This window comes from Dromiciops gliroides, chromosome 1 (assembly GCF_019393635.1).
Source record: "Dromiciops gliroides isolate mDroGli1 chromosome 1, mDroGli1.pri, whole genome shotgun sequence".
NCBI lineage: Eukaryota > Metazoa > Chordata > Mammalia > Microbiotheria > Microbiotheriidae > Dromiciops > Dromiciops gliroides.
The window spans coordinates 486568005-486578292 of NC_057861.1; the positions used below are offsets into that span (position 1 = coordinate 486568005).

At 40.3% G+C, this 10288-nt stretch overlaps 1 protein-coding gene across 1 annotated transcript in view; it reads left to right on the forward strand.

Moving 5' to 3' along the window:
* Window positions 1-10039, forward strand: part of SHB (SH2 domain containing adaptor protein B) — a 383908-nt gene extending 373869 nt beyond the window's left edge. The window contains exon 6 of the mRNA XM_044005533.1: window positions 4677-10039. Within this exon, the coding sequence (XP_043861468.1) occupies window positions 4677-4860 (184 nt within the window). The 3' untranslated portion in view covers window positions 4861-10039. The remainder of the gene's footprint in view (window positions 1-4676) is intronic.
* The last annotated feature ends 249 nt before the right edge of the window (window positions 10040-10288 follow it).

Genomic DNA, 10288 nt, shown 5'->3' on the forward strand with positions numbered 1-10288 from the left:
ATCCATCCTCAGGCACTTATTCACCGTGTGACCCTGGGTAAGTCACTTAACTTCTGTTTGCCTCAGCTTCCTCAACTATAAAATGGGGATAACAGCACCTACTTCACAGGGTTGTTGTGAGGATCAACAGTGCCTGGCACGTAATAGATGCTTAATATTCATTTGCTTTCTACTTTTCCTTCCTAGTCCACTAGTAGTCCTTACACTGGCAGAGATACTGGTATGGTTTGCCATTTCCTTCTCCAGCTTGTTTTACAGATGAGGAAACTGAGGCAAACAGGATTAAGTGACTTGCCTAGGGTCACACAGCTAAGAAGTACCTGAGGCCAGATCTGAATTCAGATCTTCCTGACTCCAGTCCCAGTGCTCTATCCACTGTGCTACTTAGCTGCTTCTGTTCTTTACATTGTGCCACATAGTTCCCATACTACACCTAAGGTCCTCCCATTTTAAAAAAGGGGGGAGGGGAAGTGTTTCTAGCAAAAGATGTTGTGTTCCATATGGAAGAGCTTGACCCCAAAGGATCAGAGAATAATAGATCTGGAGCTGGAAAGGGTCTTAGAGGTCAGCTAGTCCAATCTCTTCATTTTGCAGATGAGAAAACTGAGACCCAGAAAAATTAAGTGACTTGGTCATATGGGCAGTCAGGGGTAGAGCCAGGGATTCAGGCTCAGGTCCCCTGACTCTCTGAATCCAGTGTGCTTTTCATCGTCCCAGCCACAGAACAGTGAAACGCATGTGAGATTGAGAAGATCCACTTCACATCTAAGCTCCAACTCCAACTAGCATTGACTTGGGCAAGTCATTTAACTTGCTCATCAATAATAAAAATTGATACTTGAATGACGTGCTTCAGAGGGGATTTTGTGAGGAAAGATCTTTATCGTTTGTCAAGCTATTATTAAGCCAATATTGTCCTAAAGCTCCCCCCAACCTCAAAATAACACAGGACTTGCCATGTACAATGCCTGCCCCCTGCATATTATAACAAACAAGAAGCCCGCTCCCAACACGTTGGTCACCTTAATCTCACGCAGCTATGTACTGCCATGACACACAGGCATGTTTACAAGCAAATACAGACTAGGTTTTGGGGTGTCACCGCCATATATTCCAGAGTCGAGTCTCTACTGAATGGTTGCGGTTTATTCTATGCTTTGAAGGACCTGTGTTGCCCCAGTAGACTTTAAAGAAGTGGGCCTTAGTTCTAGGGCTATTGCTTCTGAATTCATTAGACCTAGAGGGAAGGGTCCAGTTTAAACTTTCAGGGCTCTGGCACACACATACCTAGCACTGGAGTACCAGGTTGTACCTAGTGCCAGGTTTTGAGGTGATGGGGGTGCTGATGAGGTGGTGGTGGTAGTGGTGGTGGTGGCGGCTACTGCTGCTGCTGAAGATGAAGAATTTCTATGACTACATGAAAGATCTCAAGTCCCTACCTTTCTCCCTTTAACAGCCTCAAGCACTCTCTGTATAATCTTCACTTCGACTTGGAGGAGAAACATAGGTCTTTAAAAACATTGTTCATCCAAATTTGTTGGAATTTGGGTTCCTCCACACAGCATGCATTTATTTCTCTTATCACATTAATCTAGGGGTGGAACCTTTAAATCATTTACTAGAAGAGCAAATGCTCAATGAATGGTGAAACAGAACAATATAGCTGCTCCAAACATATTTAGAGATGTCACCCTTGGCTTAAAGGAAATCACTTAGAGAGTAATTATGTTTCAAAAGCGAGTCATTCCTGTAAAGAATTGAAATTTAAATCAAGATTTCTAGGTTGGCAATGTTATAATTACAGTGCCTGCAGTGATTTCTACTCTTCAGTGAAGGGTCATTTCATCAGAGAATTGCCTCAACAAATCTGAAAAATATGAGCCTGCATTTACTTAAATTGTTCGAAAGAGAATCACATGTGAATATAAAATGGAAATTTTTAAATAACACTTGAAGTAAGACTTATATAGCCATTGCGCTAACACTGAAATGAGAATTTTAATTGCTATATAGAGAGAGATATATATACACATATACACACATGTGTATATTCTACCACAATTTTTTTAAATTATACACTGGCATTACATGGCCCCAAAAAATTTAGTGTCAAGAATTAAACTGTTTAGGATATATTCCCTAAAGAGGCCCTACTGTCTGAAGTGATATAATCTGCTTCAGTTGTTATTGAAATGCATGCTGTGAATGGCATAAAAATTTGGGTAAAGCCAAGAGGTTTATTCTCTTTACTGAACCATGTAAATTATCCAGTTGGGTTGATCTTGGTTATTAAAAGAAGGCATTCTTGTTTATTACTGTGATCATTTCACACTGACTTTTCTTTTTGATAGTATCCATTACTGTGTATGTGTCTTCAAAGTATTTGGTCAGTGATAGCTTTAGTTTACTGCTGAAACAAAGGTGAAGTTAACAATGAGTGCTGTTCCCAGGCTGCGCATTCACAACAGTAATCACAGATTAAAGTATAAAAATGTGACCAAGCTGTAGGGATGAAATGGACAAAGGAGCATACTTATCTAATTTTTTTTTTAATCCTTTAAAATGTCCGTTATATCCCAACTTATTGTCATGCCTCAATTAATAATGTTCTCTTTCTAGGTTACATTTTTCTTCTAAGGAACTCAAAGAACTTCATCCAGAGGTTCTTGCCCTAAGGATCTTGAATTCATTTTTAGATAAACAGACACAAACACACATATAGATGAGGAAGATGAATGTATGTGTATATATGAGGAAGAGAGAACTGTTTTTTCAAAATAATTGGTTTCCTTTGCAATCCTATTTAATTTTTTTTTTTTGCATTTTAACATTATTCTAGGAGTCCCCCAAGTTTCACCACACTGCTGAAAGGGTCCATGATTCAAAACAGGATTAAGAACCCCTGCACTGGGGACAGCTAGGTAGCACAGTGGATAAAGCACCAGCCCTGGATTCAGGAAGACCTGAGTTCAAATCCAGCCTCAGACACTTGACACTTACTAGCTGTGTGACCCTGGGCAAGTCACTTAACCCTCATTGCCCCACCAGAGAGAGAGAGAGAGAGAGAAGGAGGGAAGGAAGGAAGGACCCCTGCGCTAAGGTCCCTTCCAGCTAGAAACTTCTATGGACATCATGGAAACGAGTTAATTTCCTTCTCCTTCACACTATGCAGACTGCCCATCTGCCCCCACTCCCTTCCACAAATCTATTACCCCTCCCCTGTTTGATAGCCAGCCAGGAGCATCCCCTACCAACACTGCTACAGAGAAAAGTGAAAAGGTCCTGCTTGGCTGGACATGGCCACAGCAGCATTTCAAACTTCTGCTACATCTGGGTTCTCATATTTCTACCACAGTAGCAAAAATTGATGGAAGATAGAGGAAGTCGCCAATGTGGGAAGGGGAGGGGGGGTGTAGAGTCTTTTGTCAGGGGTTATCACTGTGACCTCGAAGTAGGATGTATTGTTTCAATTTGGGTCAGGTCACCGTCAATGTCAATGTTAATGTTGTGCTTTGATCCTAGTTAAAGACAAGCTCTCAAACAAAAAAGTTTGGGAGCTCAAAACATAAAGTGAATGCATAGCTGGACTTATCTCTGGCATCTGGCAGGCACTCCTGAGCCCCAGGGTTTGAATAAGCAGGAAAGCTGGGGTTTGGATTGGCCCTGAGTCTTTTTCTTTATTATTATTTATGGAATAAAACAAGCATTTCCATAACAAAGTATAATTTTTTAAAAAAGATGATTGTCCATGAAACTATAAAATCTATTATGTACAACTTGATATTCCTTTTAAATATAATAAAGTTATCCTGGAAATTTCTTTTTTTCCCTTCCTTCCCTCTCCCTGCCCTATATATATATATATATATATATATATATATATATATATATATATATATATATATATATATATATATACTTGTATTTGTGTCTATGTGTGTATATACACACATATATACATATACACACATGTATATGAATATATGTATGTAAATCTTTCTATGCATACTTCTGCTTATCAGTTCTTTCTCTAGATGCAGAGAGCATCTTCCTTCATAGATCCTTTGTCATTAATTTGGCTATATTTATAATAGTCAAAATGACTTACTCATTCTAAGTTGTTCTTTTTCTTTTTTTCTTTCTTTTTTTTGGGGGAGGGGTGAGTGGGTCAATAAGGGTTAAGTGACTTGCCCAGGGTCACACAGCTAGTAAGTGTCAAGTGTCTGAAGCAGAATTTAAACTCGGGTCCTCCTGAATCCACTGCTTTATCCACTGCACCACCTAGCTGCCCCCAAGTTGTGTCTTAAAGCAATATTGCTGTTACTGTATACAGTGTTCCCTTGGTTCCGCTCATTTCACTCTTCATTATTTCATGCAAGACTTTCCATATTTTTCTGAGATCCTCGAGCTCATCATTTCTTGTAGCACAGTAGTATTCCATCTCAATCCTATACCACATCTTGTTCAGCCATTCCCCAGTGGATGGGCATCCCTGCAGTTTCCAGTTCTCTTGTTCCAGAGGAAATAGCATTCAGAAGCCCTTAGCACAGTCTCCAACTAATTCTGGTGACCGTCTCTGAGAACGGTTATACCTCTGCCCCCTGTCTTGCCTCAGCAGGTGATGTCTTCTCCCTTGGGTACCTTACTAACCTAACCTCTCCTTGCTTTCTTCACAGGAGCAACCAGGGCTTCATGCACATGAAACTGACAAAAGCCAAAGAGAAATATATCCTGGGTCAGAACAGCCCTCCATTTGACAGCGTCCCGGAAGTCATCCACTACTACACAACCAAAAAACTGCCCATCAAAGGAGCAGAACACTTGTCCCTGCTCTACCCTGTGGCTGTCCGAACCCTATGAGAGGAGGGACCCACTCACCTCTCCCCTCGGATGGGAGGGAGGCCGTGGAGAAACATGGAAGCAAGGCCTCCTCACCGTGCATAGAGCAGAGCTCCGGACTGAGAGAGGAAACACAAAGTTACTGCTTTTCCCCATGGGTGGACTGACTGTCTGTTCAGATCATTAGAGTGGTACTTCGGCACTGCTGCATGTCTTTAGAACTATGTTTCTATTTAAGGGGATGGAGGAACCATATTTAAATGTGATCACAAATAACCCACCCCCACCCCCACATCATTTATTTCCTGTGAATTAAAATATTTTCAAATCCAAAGATACGCCTTCCAGGGTAAACAGAGCAAAGCAGCTTATAGCAAACAAACAGTGAGCTCCAAGGATTGTCATTTCTTTGTTCTCCTGCTGTCATGAACTCACACCTGCATATGGTAAAAACAGTAATAATAATGATAATTCTCCACTGGTGCTATACTGTCCCCTATGAGAACAGACAGAGGCTAGGCCTTTCAGGACTCATTCCCCACAGGAATCTTCAGAACCCTCCCTCATGTATGTGTGTGTGTGTGTGTGTGTGTGTGTGTGTGTGTGTGTGTGCTTGAGTTTACGTATGGGTGCAGGGCTATCTATATGTGTGCTTTCACACATGGTTGGTTAGACTAATCCAGCAAAGAAGTTCTTTTTCTCCCCTTGATGTGATTAGGAGACCTTTCTCAATGAAATCATTTTGCAGTAGCAGAAAGAGTTCAATTATTTATGACTAGGGTATGTAAATAAAATAGTGGTTTAATATATATATATATTATATATATATTTTTAATCTTTTTTTTTCCTTTGGTACAACAATAAATCTCTAAGGGTGTATCTGTTCACTCACAAGTTTCATTCAGAAGCCAAGTCAGATCCTATGGCTTCTACCTTATGGTAGTTAGTGCTTTGTGGCCAATGTTTCATTAACAGGACTAAGTTATTTCAATGAGGGTAGAAGGGAGGGCGGTGGGGGGCAGGCTTGGGTTACAGGCCTTCAGAAGGCTATCACTGTTTATCTCATCTCATTTTCACAAATAGTGCATGAATGAATATCACTAAAATAGCCGGCTCACAATACTCAATATCCTTTTTGCCTCAGGGATAGAAATGCATTCTAGAAATGGTGTTTCCATTTCTCTAAGTCAAAATGAATCTTAAGTAGACAATGTGTAGCTAACAGCAAATCTGGCCTTTCAGAGGGCAAAGGTGGGAAGGATAACCTTACATAAAGAAGTGATACTCCACCCCACCCCACCCCCAGTTTAGAAATACCTAAAGGCCAAAACTCTAGCTTATCCTTAGAGCTAAATACACCATGAAGGCCTGGATAGGTCTTGCTATCATCTAGTTGCTTGGAAGAAAAAATAATTAACAAAGTTGTGTTGCTTCAGAAATACAATCTGAACCCTCCTCCCTGATTTCCCAATAATACCCGGTACACTGGGAGCGTGCCAAATGTGATAAACGACAGAACCGTGATCACACATGCCTGTTCAGAGAGCTCACTGATACTGCCTCCAGTCTGCCCACTAACCTGTCTAATACTATGCTTCTCCAGTTGTAATTGAGGAGAGCAAGATTGTATAACTTGTACAGATCATGAGAAAACTATGAAAATGCCTGCTATTTAATTCTTTCTTTCACACTATTTCCCATTCATTCACCAACCAGACATTGGTTTAGCACTGAATGAAGAAGAAAAAAAAAATGTTTTTGAATAATCATTTGTTCTGAAGCCTTGATGGGAAAGCAAAAAGTGGGGAAATGAGCATTAGGTGCCAAGCTAATGTTTTCTTTCTGCTTCCCGACTATAAAACCTTTGATTCACTGACTTGGATTTGGTCTAGGTAGCTCCAACCTAGTGAGAACAGACTTTAAGACCCATCCACAAAAACCTAGGCCAGAAATCAGATTACCCTTTTAGGTGATGTAGTTGTGCCTAAATGTTCCTACTTAGAGCTGTGGAAGCAAGCTGTTACCTTACCTCTGGAAGAACTGGTTGGTGATTGTTTCTATCAACCCACAAACTCTCTCTCCAAAAGAAGTGCTTTCTTGATGTAGATGGCAGCCCGCCTTCACTTTCCGCATCCATCACCAAAAGGGTCATTTCTAAAAATGTTTTTCTCCACCTGCTAAAGAGATTCTGTCCCCAAGAAAGCACTTCTGACAAAACCTGGGATGTCTGATTCAGCTGGTGCGCTTTAATAGCAGTCTTGGTTAGGTTTCCAAAGGAAAGAGTCCCATTTTGTATTATCAGATACATTCCATGAAACCAGATTGCCTGGTGTAATAATTTGTGTTTGCCTGCCCTTTTTTATGACATGCAAGTAAATTGAATCTATACTTTGTATGGGAATGCCATACCAGGATAGCATGACAAGAGAACTTGTTAGTGATGTCATCTTTTCCTTCTCTTATCAGGGGATGGAAAGATTACTTCCTGCAGGATTAGCCGTTCTTAAATATGCAAGTCTGGAGTTGTACAAATGTCTACGGCAGCTTTGCAGTCCACCTGATTACATCTCCACAAACCAAATTAGTTTCCTAAACCAGAGGGTCATATCTTCTCTTTGGATAGTATTAATAATGGGGGTTGTTTTTTAAATGAAAATTTTTCTTAAGAAAATAGTCCACTCCCTATGCACAGCCGAAATAAACACAGGAGTTTGTTTGCACTGACTTTGTCTTTGCTTATTGATATGATCATAAGCCACAGCGGCTCACCAGTCATCATTATCAAGTTTACCCAAGACTCTTAATCCATTCCCCTTGGTGAGGGCCTAGAGAGGGGAACAGGTTGAAGAAACAATGTGTTATCACAGTTTACTCCCCATTACCAGTTTTTGCTTGTGTGTTTTTTTGGTGACCCTCTCCCTCGAATTGTGACTGCTTCCTGTCTGTCAGCCTGTATTGATATTTTCTTAAACATCTACCACTTGAAGCTATTTTTCTCTTTCAGGACTACTCACATGTAGATTACTTTGGCTTTTTTGTTTGTTTGCTTGTTAGTTCCAAGCCTAGCATGTCAGCAGCAAGTAGTGAAAATAATAATTAAGTTCTGTTTCATTTAAGGAGAAAAAGGCCTGTCAGAGCATCTCAGTGCTTCTCGTTATTTTATCTTTAGGGGAAGAGAAGAAACCCTTTTAAGTTGTTGCATGTCATGTGAAAACAGAATATAGATATGTAACAGTGCTGGTCTTGGAATCAAGAAGACCCGGGTTCAAATCCTACCTTTCACATTTATTAACTATGTAATTGAGTAGAAAGTCAGTTAAAGTGAAGCTCTGAGCTTCAGTTTCTTCATCCTTAAAATGAAGGGACTGGTGTCCCTTTCAGCTCTAAATCTATGATTTCATAGCATCTCCAGCCACAAAACTTCTTATGACACTGTCCCAGTATCACTTACATATTCAGCTACTTGGTAAATATAAAGCTATCATTTGGAATGCCTTTTTTTTTTTTCGTTTAGTAGTTCAGAGTGAATGCCCAAAAAACCTACACGCCTTCTAAAGTAGAAAAGGAGGGTTTAAGAGGGAAAGAAATCTCTGATCTGTGGATCCCTATTCCCCCTGAGTAATTCAAAGACTTGGGTATGAACAAAGGAAAATCTTGACTAACAAAGGGATCCTCCACCAAACTGCCCTTCGCAAAAATTTGTTTCATTCTGTTTTGAGAGGGGCGAATGGGTTATAGTCTGTGATTTTGTTGATGTAGGGACCTGCTAGGCAAATCTAACACTTTCCAAAGTTCACTCAATTGTCAATAGGGCTGAAATCAAGTGATCTGCCCCTATGTGGCAGAGATAGGACCTATGTCTTTCTGATTCAAGGAATGATTGACAGATACAAGGACTGATTGGTAGATACAACCCTGTCTCCCTCTTTGGTCTTTTTTTTTTGGGGGGGGGGGGGTTTAGTGAGGCAATTGGGGTTAAGTGACTTGCCCAGGGCCACACAGCTAGTAAGTGTTAAGTGTCTGAGGCCGGATTTGAACTCAGGTACTCCTGACTCCAGGGCCGGTGCTCTATCCACTGCGCCGTCTAGCTGCCCCCTTTTTTTTTTTTCTTTAAAGTCCAGTTTCTGAAATTGCCCAGAGCTGCTCCTATAAACCTTGATGGGACCAGGGCTCTCCCTCAGTTTCTCATCATTGCTTGAAGCATTGCATTTCTTCATCCTAAAAGACTATCCTCTCCTCCCACATCACCTTAGTTTAATACTTTGAGGAACTTTGTGATGTTAAAATACTGACAGAGCAGGAGAATAGAGTCATTATTTTAGGAAGAGGCCAAGAAGGATTAACAGGTGAAGTTATTTCACTAAAAGAGGTTCACCATCAGTTGCAAAATGAAATGACACTAGCTTTTTTGAGGGTCAGAACTCCAATTCTGTTAATTGCTTTTACAGGTATCCTGAGAGCAAAAGTCATTCATGGCTCTATGGGAAGTGAATCCATTTGACTTACTCAGGCCCCTGGTAGACAGGTTTACCGTTTGGCTCACCTTTGTTAATTTCACGGTATCCTTTCTTGGCACTCTGAGCAGAACACCCACAGATATGCAGGACCAACGGTTGTACCAATAACCTCATCCCTTCTTCATAGATGAACCCATAGAAGGTACATTGCAAGGGTCATCAGGGAACTTTGTCTCACTTTTCATGCTCTATTTATCCTGTGAAATTCATGGAGGATTTAGTCTCTGGGGCATCAAGCCATGACAACTGTTAGGTAGACACAGCACATTGGATGGTTGGAATATAACCTTTTCATCCTTCAAAGTTAGTTCACCAAACAGCAACAGAGAAGGCAAAGTAGGGGTTTTGTGCAAAAAGAACCAACTCCATGCATGACGTTATTATATAATGGTGCCTTCAAGACCTCAGCACTGATGAAATCTCCCAGGTAGATAAGGGGGTGGTTCACCTCTAATCTCATGAATGCTGTTCTCCCTGTGGTTCTTTCCGTGTGGAATATGTGCCAATTATACTCAGCTGTTTTGTGTGTCACCTGTCACTCATCAGTCACTGCTGTAAGTTGTGTATTGGTTAATCTACCATTTTAAAAGTTTCATGGAAACTTTGAATGCAAATTGTGAGTGTTTTCATTCTGTGTAATAAGATGTATAAAGATGTATATTTAATGTGAAACTTTTAATATAAAAGTGTCTTGTTAAATGCATTTAATAGAGCATGGAAGTTTCTTTCTTTAAAAGACAACTTAATAGTCCTTTATGTCATTTTAATATACTCTGAATGGCTTTCTAATTGGATATGCCATGATTCTGACAGTCACGATCCATTCATGTACCACCACCCAAAGCATATGTAGATATAGATAGATAGATGATAGATACACACACATATGTATATATACATATATATTTACTCAAATAATCAAATCCATCACT